The following is a 16,610-nucleotide window of genomic DNA, read 5'->3' on the forward strand; positions in this document are numbered from 1 at the left end:
TCTCCCGAGTTTATTTTTTCCTTATATTTGTACATACTTTGCAGAATTTTTCCAAACTGCGCGCTAAGAACAGCTACATGCTTTCTTTTCTTTTCTTTTTTTATGAAACAGCTACATTCTTTCTACATTTTAGAGAATGGTAAGAGACTTAAGTTACACCCTGCATATTATTATTAAGTGATTACAGGGATGAAAAGAAATGTGTAGTTTCCAAGTCCCATATTATTAGGAGATTAAAGGTAGACACCTTTCATATTAATTGTTTTAAGGGGACTAAATTGTAATCCGCATATGATATGCTTTTTAGATCAAAGTTGATTTTCGAGTTAAGTAGAGTTTTATGAATTATACATAATACAAAATGAAAGTACATTCATCCGTGCTGATAACGTTATAACATGCATATATTAGTGTAACCCTAACATGATGAATATCTGAATTCCGTACCTACAAATACCTTAATACGCATACATCAAATGTCCAGAATAAAAAATCTAATTAATCACACGTTGGAAAGGAGCAGAATAGCTTGTTTACCTACAAATATATTAGCGTGTTTTTCCATGTCTTGCTTAGCTTGGGTCTGCGATTAATGAGCAAATTAAGGAGCAGATTAGGTTGTTCACTTACATTTGTATGTACCACTTTCTACAGAATTATTTTCGAATGAACTCTTGCTAATGAGTCATGTCAGTTATATAAATGTGTATCGTGCAATATCATGGACAGAAACAGGCAAATTTATTTATAGAAGAGAATCGATACAGCGAGGAGGACAAACAACCCTAGCCGTAAGTAGATGATATACTTTGGTACGTAGAAAATCACCATATCTTGAAAAGCTTGCCGACTTATTTTATTATTCATTGACAAGTAAATGCATGCAAAAGTTGATGATCAGAATCTACTTATATCAACCAAAAAGATAAGAAGCATCATATTGACGTTGATGTGGGTAACTGCTTATTAAGATAGAGATAATAATCAATCTCCTTATTCTTGGTTATTCTTTTGGTTATCACAATCAAGCAGTTCCTCTAGCAACTTATCATCCAAATACTCCAACACAAGAACTTCATTTTGCTCACCACCAGCTCGCCCCTGCATAGTCCCAGGCATTGCAGACGAAGAAGATAAAAAATTAGCCGATGCCGATGAAGAACCGCCACTTGCCGAAGGGTACTCATTAGGAAAGTTCAAAATGGCTAAGCCACCCCTCATGGCATAAGCCGCTCTGTCATATGCTCTAGCTGCCTCTTCAGCTGTGTTAAAAGTCCCAAGCCAAACACGCGCGCTGTGCTTATTTGTGTCACGAATCTCCGCTGCATATTTGCCCCATGGCCGCCTCCGCACACCCCGGTATCGAACTTCTCTGGCTTCCTTCTCTTCCATGTCCTTCCCTTTGGAGTTCATATATGTGTAGGTTGCATGGCCAGACTATGGATTGTGGAATCAGCATTTATACGAGTTAAAAAGAACATTTAGGATGTGGTGCTAAAAACTCATGAGGGGCCCAATTTGTCCACGTGTCAAAAATATGGCTGAGAAATGGTTCCCGCGTGACCATACGTACTGTATATACCCATGAATCCAATGTATCCGGATGGTCAAGGTGTGATGGCTATGGAGTCCAGAAGCCCTTTTTGGTCTTCTCCCACGTTTGGCTTTGTTTGTGGATGTTTGATTCGCAAGGGGCAAATAGGCAAAAGGGCAAAGGGCAAGGGGCAAATCTATCTCTGTAAATTTAACCCATGAAGAACAAAATTATAGTTTGGCTTATTTTTAACTAGAACTTGATTTTAATCTCAAATTACTTCCTGTAACTTAAAAGTCACTATTTTACATTTTGAAACTCAAAGTTCGTTTTACTTTGCTTCTAAAACTCAATTTTGATTCCATTTTGTTCCCAGAAACTTGAAAGTCGTCTTTATAAAACTCAAAATTCACTCCACATTATCTTAGATTTGTGCGGCAAGCTAATAAGTTTTTTTTCTTTTTTTTTCATCCCTTCAATTTCTTTTAAACTGAATATCCTCTTGAATGTTAACGCATAATGAAGATTTATAATCAACTTTATTGGACATAATTTTATTGGGTGTTGAGTCTCACATATGTTTAAGGAGGTGGCCTATAAGTTTAGTTCACGAGTCAAAGTGAAACGAATTTTGAGTTTCAGATTGTAACTGTTGAGTTACATTAGACAAATAAACTTAAAATAAAGTTTCACGGACGCAACTAAAAATAAGCCTTATAGTTTGTAAAGCCTATACGGTACCTGATTGTCACACGTATGAAACATTTAGCACACTAGTTTGAGTGGGGTCATGATGAGCTATACGGCTTAGGTGCCATTTGGGAATCACTGCATCATGTTCCACCACTAAAAGGCATTAAAGATAAGTTTTGGAAAGAATATGTACGGTCAGACTATAGCTACAAAGATGTTCTCTTACGTTATTCTTTAGTTTTGTAAGTAGAAGCCGCAAGTTTATAACAACGGCTTCTCTGAGCATTACGACTCGCCCAGTCGGACTGCGTATCAATTGTGCTCAGGTAGAAGGAGATTCACAGGTGTTTGATCATATATCATGCGCTCGGATGAACTCACCCTTTGGCGGAGCGGTGTTCAATCCAACATCCAAGCATGAGATATTTTTATTCTCACAGCCACTCGACGTCTAGGCTGAGGCTCAGGAGACTAGGGGCAATATTTGGACCTAGATTTGTCATCCCTCGTTCAAGTCGAGTGAGGGCATGTTCGAGTCGAGATTGTCCAAGTTAGAATATGATTGTGTTTTCTAGTTTATTATTTCAATAGGGATTCCAGATTTGTTGGGAGACTTATTTTATGTAGGCCTCAGATTTCTAGGTCTATTTACATGTTGATTTTGGAGCCCTTAAAGCGGAGAACGTTTTTGTCTTAGAGAATTCAGCTGAGGAACTTTTGGTGATTTTCGACTTTACTACAACAGTGTTTCCTATCTTTTCTTCTTAATAATATTTTGATTTTCAATTATGATTATGGATAACTGATGTCCTTTTGCTAGGGTTGTTGGAATAATTAGGGTCTAAATTATATATCACAATAATGCATGCATATGAGTAACCAATGTTAAACGAACATGATATAATGGATTAGAAAAACCTAGAAAATACGGTCGATGCAAGTGTTGGACATTTTGTCCTTAAGACAAGTTTACGTCTCACTATGATGCTTGTGGTTGATCGGCGCATGTCTCCCAAGATACAACGAACACGTTCTTGTAATAGTAGCACTTCAAATCACAAAACTCCATGAACCACGATTGTGTTGAAAACTCTCTCACATGGACTCAATGAGACTCTCTAATATTTAGTACACTCTATGTATGATTATGTAAACAATGAAAAGTTCTTTTAATGTTTATAGGGGGCTTCCCTATTTATAGAATTTGTGATACCTCTTTAGAAAACATGTGACTATTCATGAAGAGTCAAAAGTTGTAACACTTCATTTAAGTAGACATACCTTTCTACCAAAAGACTCCACTTCTAATTTCCATTCAATTAATAAATTTAATATAATAATAATATTATTAAATTTTTCAACAATCCCCCACATGAATGGAAATTGACTCAACACTACGCAAATGACAATGCAGACACTAGAGAGAGAATTCAGTAGGAAAAGTACCGCATCGGGATAGGTGGCTTTTGGCTTTGAACCTTCCGTAGTGAATGACAATCAGATTTACTTGGCTAATCAATGAACGCGATGTCTTGAACTGCTCAACCGTTTGTGTAAACCAAGACAATAGCAATCACACAATACCCTTCCAAACACCCCTGGTTGCTCGGTTGTGTTCATTTTGGCCCTGAACAATTCTTGGTTTCTTATGAGTGTTTTTAGAGAACTAAGCCCTTCAAAAAATTCTCACAGGAACGGCCCCATTCCTCACTCAAGATAGCTGACTTCCCATTAAGAGTATCCTGCAGTACCCCACTTGTTATTTCAAAGTATAGAAATCATTAAAAGCAAAGCTTATCCTAAATACGCTGCAGATATCACTGTTTCATCATAGGACGTGGGTAGGAGGTAATCTCCGCAATGCTCCCATTGAATCATCCACAATTCGGTTGTCCCTTTGAACCTAGATCTTGGGATCTCCAGTCAGCTAGGTTGGGTTGCCATTATGGTGATTCTTAAGACGTAGGCTTTTAACCCATTCCCCTCGATGATATAACTTACTCTCTAGTCAAACCCTTAATTAATTGGATCCACTAGGTTGATGACTATCACTTATGGTGCGCACTTCCATTTATGAAATTATATTTCATTCGAGAGTAGTTGTTTTCCAACGTTAAGTCCTTCAAAACAGTTATGACTCAAAAAGTAATTTGCTAATACTCAGGTACATCCCCCATATTTAAGGTATTTGTTGGAAGATCTCCAACCTTTCAATATACCTTAAAAAATTGCAAGAGTTTAAGTGATAATTTAAAACCGTCTAGTGAACTAATCCACCACATATTTATTATCTCTTTCTAGAAGTAATTTACTTTTCTAGTATTCTTATGTATATATCATTTTTCAAAAATAGCTAAGCCACCCCCACAATTCCCTTACATTGTGTTTGCTTTTTAATGCTATCAATTACTCATTCATCATACTTAAGAAGTAGTTATGGCCTAAATTTTCACTATAGCCTTTCCAAAGAAACATGTCTTGGCACTTTGCCTTTAACCTATAAACTTATCGAGTTCGAATGGCTAGGATCTCCTTTGATCAATGATAACACCATTTCAGTTGTCACACCTCGAAGTCAAAACATTATTCTCCGATGTACTTCCCTTCTCGGAAGTAGTTGTCATTACCTTACTTCCCTTTGCGGGAGACAGTGTCTATAATAAAGATGCAATCTCTGCTTCTTTCCTTGTGGGAAATTAATAGTGAAACTATGCCATTCGCACACTCTTAACATTTTTACCAAGAGTTGCATATGCTTGTAATATTCGCCAAGTCATCACCTTGTGATAACTATCAACCACCAAATGGTGATCACTGTGATCATCTTACATGAAACAGTAATATGTATGAAGCACCGCTTCAAGCATTTGTGGAAATCATTGTAGTTTCTGCAACGAACATCACATAATGGCTTTTCACCCAGAGATACGTGCATCTACTCAAATAACAAAGCCAAATGATGGCACAATGATCTAGAGTAACACACATGCAAAACAAAATGACTTAATTTTCATTTCAAAAACAAAAATGGTTGTTCGTAAGGAATGCATCATTGCATTATTTAATTGCCCTGCTTGCTCTAGTGGATGTTCACAGAACTCTGAAACAACAGAGCTCTTCCCAAACACCATCTTTGTAAGTCAATAGTTGCAGTATAGAAAAGGACTAAATGATGCATACAAAGTGATCGTGCCTTTCTGCCAAATTTAAAACCACCAGTCTTGTCCTTTGGTCCTCTACATCCAACCTTGGAAATTTAGTCATTTTACATTCGAAAGAGAGATTGACTTCAGGCAGGACCAAGGATCTCTTTAGTTCCATGCTTCGAATCGTTGCATCTGTTAAACCGATAAGAAACACGAGACTGCATTCACAGAAAGGTGTGAACACCATGTATATCGCTTACTATCAGCCAGGGCCCAAATCTTAATGCATGAGTTAGTTAACAAATCCACAAAATATAAGTTTAAAATTAAAACAAATAAGTGTATACACACAGCACGAGTCTTCTATAAATATATCAGTTATAAAGATATATATGCAAATCACCAATATGGAACCCACGTGAATAATTTCCCAGATTTTATAACATACAATCGAACACTTCACACTAAAAATTTACCACGCACGCGTCATCATATGCATATCTCAACATACATGCAGGACATATATTCCAATTAGAGTGTTTTTCAACAGGCATTGCACTAAAATAAATTATCAGTCCAAACTTAAAACACGTATAAAAGTAAACCAATAAACATGCAACGATTATTCGGTTCAATTAACTAATGATGAAAGGTTACAAGTTGGCATCTTTTGAATCAAATTAATTTGCATTACATTTTGAAACAGTTAACATATGTACTGCTTTATTTAAAACTAGAAACCAAAACATTCTACCATGAAAAAGAAAATTCACGCAGAATCATACACGATAGAATATTGTTCTCAAACAAACATAGCAATCAAACCTTAAACTTGTCTTAAGATTGTTGGAATAATTAGGGTCTAATTGCTATAATAAATCACATAGAAATCAAGAAATAATTCATGCAATTATATATCACAATAATGCACGCACATGAGTAACCAATGTTAAATGAACATGATATAATGGATTAGAAAAACCTAGAAAATACGGTCGAGGCAAGTGTTGGACACTTTGTCCTTAAAACAAGTTTACGTCCCATTACGGTGCTCATGGTTGATCGGCACATGTCTCCCAAGATACAACGACCACGTCCTTGTAATAGTAGCACTCCAAATCACAAGGCTCTATGAACCACGATTGTGTTGAAAACTCTCTCATATGGATTCAATGAGACTCTCTAATATTTAGTGCGCTCTATGTATGATTATGTAAACAATGAAAAGTTCTTTTAATGTTTATAGGGGCCTTCCCTATTTATAGAATTTTGTGATACCTCTTTAGAAAACATGTGACTATTCATGAAGAGTCAAAAGTTGCAACACTTCATTTAAATAGACATACCTTTCTACCAAAAGGCTCCACTTCTAATTTCCATTCAATTAATAAATTTAATATAATAATATTATTATTAAATTTTCCAACAAGGGTGAGGCCACAAGCCGTAGCATGAATAAGTAGTTCCTTTTCGATGTACTTATGAAATTATGCATGCTTGCTTTGAATTATTAATCACCGTGTTTAAACTATCTACATGTCTTAATGTGTAGCTACCATTAGGATATTTAGACAATTAATTTGATGCAATTTATGTTGGAATATCACCTTGAAACTGAGAAAGGCTTCTTGTGATTGACAGTTGTAATTTTAAGGCGAATAGCGCGCTCTTAAGGGTTGCATGGTTTTCTAAACGTTTTCACAAAGCTTAATAAGTCTTGCATGTTCATATTTGCTCTGAATATCACAGACGCATTGCATGTTATTAGATATATGTTCTAGCTAGTTTGAATATCACGAGTAGAATATGCATTAGGAAAACCTAACCTTCAAAGCAAGTATGTGGTAATTCATAAGTAATCGGTAGAACTACATAGGATTGTTAATAGTAATGTCTAAACCCTAGTGACTTTTATATTTGATTTTTCCAAAACTACTTGCTTTTATTCTGGCTGCCGATTTCCACTAAAATCAATTTCAATTGTTTTAATTTCTATTTTTATTACTTAAAATTTGCAATTTCAAAATTTTAAATTCTTGTGTTGAATAGTTAATTCAGAGTTGGTTTTAAATACAAATTATTCATATTAATCTTTGTTGAGAATGACTTTACTTGAGCCGTTTATATTACAATAACTTTTTTTTCTTTCAAGTAATTTTTAAGTGTTTTTAACCCATTTTTGTAGGTGGTAAAAACCACATCACTTGCCCATCACAAGAACATATGAATTCACCCATCCCGTCACAAGACCCATAGTCGAAGATTAATTACGCCTTTCAAGTCCTTGCACATAACACAAAAGATAGAGAGCCTACTATCGAGATACGTTCCTTTTTCGATCATAGTTATTTTGAAAAAGTTAGACAAAACCCAAATCACATTTACTCAATCGGCCCCCAAGCTGCAAGTTGGCACGCCCACAACCCCAACTAGAAGAGGCCAAGAGATATTGAAATCCTCAATTCGTGGCCAAGACGGATTTTGAGACCAACAACAGTCCTTTTCAATGGTAAGGCATAACTTGTTTGGAAAATTAAGTCTACTATTGAAGACATCATTTACCTCAAGAGCAAATTTTCACAAATATCATTCACACATATCTTTTGGACAGACAACAAGACAATGAATAATTGAACTGGATTGAACATGACTATATATTTTTATAAAGATCCCTAGAAGAAAATCGCTGTAATTTCAGCTTGTTAAAAAAATGTTTATTGTGTTACTTCTCCTTGCGTATTTTTAAGAAAATGGCATTGACTATCTGTAGTGTGCAAATTAGTATTAGATTGCATTCAACTTATCAAAATCAATTAAAAATTATCGTTGAGACAAACGTAAGCATTTAAATGTACGGCATAGACTTTTAAAATTTCTTTTAGATTCTAATTAAGAGTGTGGAGAAATAAAATCCTGCTGTACGAAAGTGGTGAAGTCAGCAATGGATTTGGCGGATCATCCACGTCACGTTAGGATTTTGGAAGGACATTTACGAGAGTTGCTCCAGTTTAGAAGCATTTGGAGTTTGAATTAAAAATAAATAAATAAATAAATTTTAATGCTACTTACGAAAGTGTTGTTGAATGCACATGAAAATCGTTTCCTACATAAGCATTGTCAAGCGAAATTTTATCAAGACCCTACGTTCTCCTCTCTTTCTTTATGCTACCCTACATTCTTGTTATTATATTCTGTTGTAGAAGTTATATGTTGTTACGTACGGTCGCAGTGTGCATTTTGCGCCATTGAATTGCAGCCCTATTTTATGTTCTTCGGGATCATTTTGTTGACTAATTGACAAATGAAGTTGAGCATATTCAAAGGAGTTAGCAAACTTGAAGTAATAACAACTAACCTTGTAAATTTACAAGGTCAGTTGCGAATTATTTAGTTTGTTATCTTCGTTGAAGATGCGTTTTTCCAAAGGTGCATAACAAATTTAGCTTTTCTATCCAAATACTACCTCACTTGAAGATGCTATAATGAGTCCTTAAAACATTTCATAAGTTTCCAATGTGAAAGGGCCTAGATGTACACCATTCATATTAAAATGTTGGGAGTGCCCCGGGACATTGGTTCAATACAAATGCCCTTCCAAATCCAACTCTTTCTCTTGGATATGACTCTTTCTCGGTGTAGCATCAGAATTTTTACCTAAGTACGTACCACTTAGGGGAGTGAGAACCAACCAAAACCAAAATATGTTAACCATACAAAGATAAGCATCTATACAGTGCTTGTGGCTCCATAGGACACCATATCAAAAATAAAAACAAAGGAAAGACAGAAAAGAAAAGCACAAATAATTGAGAAATATTGTAATAAGTGCAGGCGGCCATGCATAGCGAGAAGAAGACTGCTTCAAGAAGTGGGTGCCCAAAGCAGACAAAACCGCCCTTTGCTTGATTTCATAACAAGGCAAAGAGGCAATTTGCTTTTAACTAAATCGATGTTTCTGAATTCGCTTGTGCCTTCTTGTTTCTTCGTTAGTTTTGTTTCTCAGATTTTTCTGTTATTGATATATTTCCTAAGAGTAATTCTAGGGAGACCAAATTTTTTAAACTAAATTCGCAAATTAAATGATGTGGTTGCAGATGATTAGATTATTAATTAATTATCGATTAACATGTTTGTTTCTTATTAATAACACATCATTTAGTTTAAAAAATTTGATCTCCTTAGCATTATTTATTTCGTAAACTGAACAAGTACACGGAAACAAGAAAATAAGCGTTTAAAATGTGTTTAATTAGGGAGAAGCAAAATGATGTTCATAAAGATATATGACTGTCAAAATCATACATGTTCTTTGACTTTATAATTTTTCAATATAGTATCCTTATTCTTCACATATGTGATGACGACAAACGTATAAACTTACATCACATTGACATCATTCATCTGAATATGTAATGCCATATATTTTGTTTCTAAGTGTTATTTTGTGATTTAGTACCATGTCTTTTATCTGTGTGACTGCGTCGAGCTTTCTAAGAAGTTTTTCTGTATGGCTATATCACTAGCAGATAGCATTACAATGACTGGATATTAGACCAACTCCAACTCTTGAATTCCAATCTAAATATTTGGGTCCACTAAAAGATATGGTTGGAAATTTATCAATAATTAATGACAAATTATTTATATACTAAAACTCAGTTTGGTAATCATTGTTTTGCATTGTTAATGAACAGTGAAAGGGCGGAAATACCCTCGATTTTGAGTGGTAATATTCCTATCCCGGTGTCTTATTTCCTCACCTACCATTTAATGAAAATGTTAATAACATATTTATCCTTTTAAAATAAGACTCTTAAACCCCTACTTAATTTAGTACTAAAATAATAAATAAATAAATAAATAATGATGGATGGGGTGTGATATCTTTGGTGAAAAGATGTTGGGAAAGATTTGGGTTAGAATCGACGAAAAGGTTGGAGGAAGGAATGGATGTGTGTTAGATGAAGGCGAGAAACTTTAATGGAGAAAAAAAAGAATTGGGTGTGAGATCTGCGGTTTTGACAAAAAAATGAGGAAGAGGAGTGGTTTGAAAATCCGGAGTCTCTGCAAGGCGGCGTTATGTGTGAAGAAGATTATGAATGTCTAAGTCGTAGGTCTTCCACAGCGAAATTACGTGTGTGTCCCTCTCTTGTTTGTGGCCCATTTTGGTAGACGCGTGTTGGTCATCTGGGAAAGCAAGAAAGGTGGAAAAGCAGAGCTCTTCCATCTGCTTCCACAGATTTCTCGAGCTCTCTCTAAAACCCGGAACCCTAGCCTCCGCAAGCGAATCAGGTTCGTCTCTCGCTCTCTCTCTCTCTCTCTCTCTCTCTCACATCTCTTCTTTTTTCAATTTGGGACGTGCTGTATTCTCCTTTTCCATCTCCATCTCTGCGCAACTTGCCAAATCTCTCCTGGGAATCTTCCACCCTGTCGTTTTTTTATCCGCATCAGTGGCTTCTTTTTGGTTAGCAGATGGAACACTATTCAAGGATTCTGGTAGTATTCACCCTAGCCCACAGAGTAAATGAAGGTACAAGTTTTCCTTTTGGTTTTCTATTGATGAGAGTTTTGATTTTTTGTGTGCTGTGAAGGTTAAATGTGTTGGAAACTAAAATTACAAATTTTGTTTTGTTTGGATTTCAGGCAAGTATTGATTTGATTTCTGTTGTATTGGTTGAAGCTTTGTTAACAATACTAGGGTTGTTAAATTTGTCCACCATATATATTCACCAAATTATGTCTCAATGTTGTTTCTGTTACTCGGTCATGGGGTTTCTTAAGGTAGACTGTTATCAAGTTCGAATTTTCTAATTTTCTTTCTGCAAATGATTTTTTAATTATTTTTTGTTTTAGGAACTGCATTGTATAAATTTAAGTGATTGAAAATTGGATTTGGTGATTCAATTATATACCTAACAAATCTAATACCATTTAAAATCAGCACATACATATTCATGTTATACTAAATGTAATGAATAAGATGAAATTCTGTGGAAAAAAACATTAGAAGGAGAAGTGAATAACCTCAAAAACTGCTATTTCAACATTCTCTTGAGCAAACAATGTGAATGCCAAATCAGTGAGAACCTAACAAATTTGAATCAGTTAGCCCCATTATATGAAAAGTACACAGAGCATCAGTGCATGTACAAACAGCACTTTATATGAAAAGTACACATATAGCAAAATAAAGTGATAACAGTTAGCATTAAAAGATGCCAAAATTGGATTTGTTAAATTCATTCAAGTGTTTTTGATCTTTTTATTAATTCAATTACAAATAAGTATTAATGGCCTTCATTTGGTACCAATCAATCAAGTGAGAGATGAGTTGTTTGAATGTTTGATTTTACTTGAATTAGAGTCTCCAACTAGGAGAAAGAGAAGGATCCGCATGGGAGCAAGGCAGAACATGGAGCAAACGAGCGCATGAGAATTTTATGTTCAGGGGATTTGTGGAGAGGGTGGCCAATCATTTGAAAAAAACTTAGGTATATGTTTGTTCCTCTTGGAATTACATGAAATGGCTCTATATTTATTACTTTTGTGTCAATTATTAGAAAGAATGCGCAGGACATGGACCTTCTTTTAGACATAATTAACAGGAACATCAAAATGGTTAATTTTACTCTGCTCTTAGTTATATTTTTCACCTCACAATGTTCCTTTTCCTTCTCTTGGCATGGTAATTTGAAATGGTAGTGCATTATAGTAATAGTTATATATTTGATTTATTACTTGGAAATCTGGTAATTATTTGGGCAAAGGTAAAACTAAAATGGGTTCGGTTATGTGTTCATTCAATAATTCCAATAATATTTTTCTTCTAACACTGTTAACTTACTGTGGTGCTTCAAAGATTGTTAAGCATGTAGTTTTCAGTGATCTCTGGTCCCTATGTATGCACTTTATTTGTATATTAGTTTCACTTAGTTGAAGGTTTTGAAAAACTCCAGTTATTAAATCCAAAATATGTATTCCTTTAGGGGCAGTTTCATAACCATTTGGTTTTTAGTTTTAAGATTAAAGTGTTACTTCATTTTTTTAACGCTTTTAATTGATTCATGTTTATGTTTGGATCAGGAAAGAAACGTTGCTAACGGTGTACCTGTGACGATGCACTGTTAACATGCTTTTTGCCTTCGGTTATTTGGTAAGAGAACTTACTTTAATCGCCATGCCTGACATTCGTGTCCTTATTTTGTGTGTGTGTGTGTGTGTGTGTGTTTGGTCAGAAGAAGCTTTCGTGTTTTTGGATGGTTGTACTTTGGATGCAAGTGAGATTTTGGATTTACTCAAACTAAGGATTGAGTTAGGTGAGTTTTACGATTTTCTAACATATAACATATGTTTAAGATGGAAAAAAATTCGTGCAGGGTTTTGCTGGTTGGTGAAAAAAAATATAATTTTGGAGATGTTAGCTGCTGCTTGCAGTGTGGTTTAATTCAGAAGAGATCTGAGGGTTGAAGATAACATACACCTTTGGCAGCTGTTGTGAAAGCAAGTGGTATGCCTCCGTTAACAAAAAGTCACAATCTGTTTAGATGTGGGGTTTCAAACCAACCGTGGTTTGGAAAAAAATGTCAAATCTTTATTTTTCATAGGGCTTTATCAATCTTTATAAATAGTGTGTTTCAAAACTAATAAAAAAAGTCGAAATGTTTGTTAGTACTGTATGTGATTTATAATATTTGTCTCTGTTGTATGTTTTTCTTTCTTTTTTGTTCAGTGAAAAATGATATAGCCTTAGTTTATATATGCTTCATGTGTAGCCATGTTGGGGTTTCTTTGGTTAATTTTAGGTTTTTCACATTAAATGTAAAGCTAAAACTTTGTGATTTCTTGAAATAGATGAGAGCATATTTTGCACTGCACATTCTCACTAAACCAGGTTATACGAATTGCAGAGGGTGGTTGTTAAAATACAAAAAGAAAGTTGAGTCATGATATCAAGTGGTATGAAATTAAAATATTAATATCTTTGTTAGTATTTTCTGGTGTTATTACAACAGTATCGATATCATCTGGCAATTTTCTTTGTTTCAATTTCTTTTTTGTGGTTTGGGATTTACAAATGGTTTTTCTGTTCAGATTTTCTATTTGTGATTTTGGGGTTTGATTTATAGCCTCCGATTGTGTATGCGGGTGTTTAATTTTGTTTTGTTTTATAGCCTCCGATTGTGTATGCGGGTGTTTAATTTTGTTTTGTTTTGTGTATGCGGGTTTGATTTATAGCCTCCGATTTATAGCCTTTCAAAAAAAATTTCTCTTCGGTAAATAGGATTTATGAAATGCTTAATCTGGGTTTGGGGTTGCTTTTTTCTCATGATAAAAATTGGTGTGTGCCATCCGGAACAGTTATTGGGCATTTTGAGGTTTTTTGTAATGTGATATCGTGTTAGGGTTTTTGAAAGTTGGGTTATTTTGGAATTAATGATTTTATGCGTCATTAAATTGGTAAAGGATGCTTTCAAATCAATTTTTTTTCACGGTTCAGACGATTGATTAGTTGATAGCTTTTTTTAACAACTATCGTATAATTTGATTTCAATCCATAATTACTTATTTTGTTAAATTTAAGCTTGAATCTGTTAGTAATTCACTATACTTTGTGTCCAAAATCCAAATACATATATAATTCTGTATGTATAGTTTTTGTAATGTTGTTAAGCATTTTCAGTGTGTTCTTTTTGTGCGTAGAGGGTGAAAAGCATCCTGTTCACAGGGGACACTACTTCATATGGGAAGAAGAGGTTAGTTCGACTGTGATTGCTTTTCTGATTTGGTTAAATTCGAAGTTAGTTGGCTTTAGTCTAATTTAGTCATTTGCGTTGTTTGCACATGTAGTTGTTTTGTAACATAGTTGATTTGGGTTTGTACAATTTTTTTCCATACCATGCGCGTGCATATTCATGTTATACTAAATGTAATGTTCACTGTTATTTACTTATTCACTAGATATTTAAAAATGTTTTTTTCTTGCATTTTTTCCCACGCTGAATTGGCAGTGACAAGCAATATAAACATAAGAATTTTGTTTCTTCATTGTTAATCTACTAATGCTGGGGATAATTTGAGCTTTTACGTTCTTTTGAACATTTTTCATATTTGACTTGCAGGATCAGTGTCACTGTACACCTTTTTCGCAACTGTTTGTTCTTTCTATCTCCCATCCTCTATAATTTTTAGTCAAATTGAACTACTTTTTTTAACTTCACATTTAACTGAAGTGTTAAGAACTTAGTTAAATGAGAGTTTACTTTGGTTTGATGACATTTAGGTGTTCAGTGCTGAGTCCATAATTATTAGGTCCACAATCATTGAATACAGATAATGTCATAAAATTTTCAATCCCGTAGCAATGAGCATGTCACATTTCCCGCAGCAACGCACGGGTCACTTTCTAGGATGTGTGTGTGTGTGTGTGTACATAAATTATATGCTAATAAACAATAAATTGCAACTAAATATATTGACAGAATGTGAACTAAGAAGTTTGGGAGGTGACTGTTTGTTCAATAGGGATGTACGACTTCATCTTTTTCTCAGCGTTTCTCAACGTTTTTAGTCTTCATCCAAAAGGATGAGTGTTTTGAGAATATAAAGATTAATTAAACCCGAAATTAATTTGATAAATTAAAAAATTAATTATTGAATTTAATTATTAAAGTCCGAACCTCAATGCCCAAGACGGCCATCTTTTGATATATATATATATATATATATATATATATATATATATATATAAATAAATCATCATAATCATCATCATCACACCCAAACCCAAAGTTTAAGCCCAAATTTTCTTTCAGTCTATTTACCCAATCACTTGATAACAAGGACAAATTGTTATAAATTGTAACAAGGGCTTCAACTTGACCAATGTTTTCATGTATATGTTCTATAAACTAATACACGTACAACAAATCATCTCCTAAGGTGATCTTTTTGTTTTACAATGTTATCTAGGAAGAAACTCATCGGATCATGCAATAACAAATACAAAAAACTGTATAAAAGAACAACAAAGATAATTTTTGCAGTACATGGAAAATAAAAGCTTGTTTGAATAAAAGGAGTTTTAACGAAAAGCTCGCGGTACTGTTCACGTTAAAGAAAAACTATATTTTTACACTAAAAAGTCAATCTTGGTACTATTCACTTGACCTTTTATTTTGTCGTTATCATTAAAACTCAAAGTTTTCAAGCCATTTTCATTAGTTTTCCTTTGAATAAAAGCCTAAAATGAAAGGGTCATATTACTTACCTGAAGTAAATGGTTTTAAAGGCTGTACATTGAAGCTGCAGAAAACAAAGAGCATCGCATGCTGAAAACAATAAGAAAACCAAATTGTAAGCGTAGACAGAGCAGGCAAAAAATAAAAGAAACCAAAATTTGAAAAATTGTTCTATGCGGACACCAAATGTTTCAAAAGGTTATCCAAACGAAACAAAATTGGTTAATTTGTTATGTAAGCAAAGTAAAGAAAGGAGTTGTATTGAAGCTGATTTAAGGCTTTTTCTAATATGGAATAAATGTTGTGTTCTATGTTATATTCGCACTAAGTGGTCGGAAAGCCTTGAAATCAGCTCAAGACGTTCGAAAAACCCACTGAGGTGCGCTTATGGAACTCCTTACTGTTTAATCTGCATTACCAGAACAAAATGTAAATTCACCAGTTAAATGTGCGTATTAATTTCATAATGTAGTTTATGACAAAGATTAAGAAGCGAAAACCATAGTAGTAATGGCAGCTCCGAAAAGGGCAAAGAGGGACGCACAGCTACTTGGCCAATCTATGTGGCTAGGGCTTCAAACACTAAAACCCCGTACAATGCACATAAAAATAACCACCGCCCGGTAAGCAACATGAGTTACTTTCATAAAAAATTAAAACTAAAAACATAAACTTCAAACAGGCAAAATCGAACAGGTTCCAGCACTAACAGCATACAAAGTTTAAAAATTGCAATCTAAACTAATGTTTTCTCTCTTCCTCTCCCTGTTCGTAAGACAAAAAGACAAAGCTTTCCAAAATTCCAACGAATCCTCTCATCTCATTTCTTCGCAAAAATTATAAATCCATTTTAAACAATTATCAATGCATTTCGAAATTGGAAAAAAAGCAGCACATAAAACTTACCCAAAATATAAGAGCAGCGTCAAAGGTGATAGAAAATTTCATATTTATTAACTAAGCAACCAAAATGCAAAATACTCTTTTAGCCGAGAAAGG

General features: G+C 34.3%; 1 protein-coding gene and 1 long non-coding RNA gene across 8 annotated transcripts; one reads left to right on the forward strand and one right to left on the reverse strand.

Moving 5' to 3' along the window:
* Positions 1-889: 889 nt before the first annotated feature.
* Positions 890-1,413, reverse strand: LOC137736435 (ethylene-responsive transcription factor ERF095-like). The gene has a single exon (XM_068475701.1). The coding sequence runs from the start codon at positions 1,411-1,413 to the stop codon at positions 994-996; it is 420 nt and encodes a 139-aa protein (XP_068331802.1). The 3' UTR covers positions 890-993.
* An 8,915-nt stretch (positions 1,414-10,328) lies between these two features.
* Positions 10,329-15,467, forward strand: LOC137736584 (uncharacterized). 7 transcript variants are annotated; one of them, XR_011068777.1, is made up of 6 exons: positions 10,688-10,903; positions 11,736-11,864; positions 12,457-12,526; positions 12,750-12,919; positions 14,074-14,126; positions 14,493-15,467. It is a non-coding gene; the product is annotated as an uncharacterized lncRNA (long non-coding RNA). The 7 variants fall into 7 exon arrangements; XR_011068776.1 differs by having other exon boundaries at positions 12,750-12,880; XR_011068772.1 differs by adding an exon at positions 10,329-10,665 and having other exon boundaries at positions 10,825-10,903; positions 12,750-15,467.
* Positions 15,468-16,610: the final 1,143 nt, after the last annotated feature.

This window comes from Pyrus communis, chromosome 6 (genome assembly GCF_963583255.1).
Source record: "Pyrus communis chromosome 6, drPyrComm1.1, whole genome shotgun sequence".
Classification (NCBI taxonomy): Eukaryota; Viridiplantae; Streptophyta; class Magnoliopsida; order Rosales; family Rosaceae; genus Pyrus; species Pyrus communis.

Coding starts and splice junctions, on each gene's coding strand:
- LOC137736435 (XM_068475701.1), bottom strand. CDS start 1,413: ATGAACTCCAAAGGGAAGGACATGGAAGAGAAGGAAGCCAGAGAAGTT.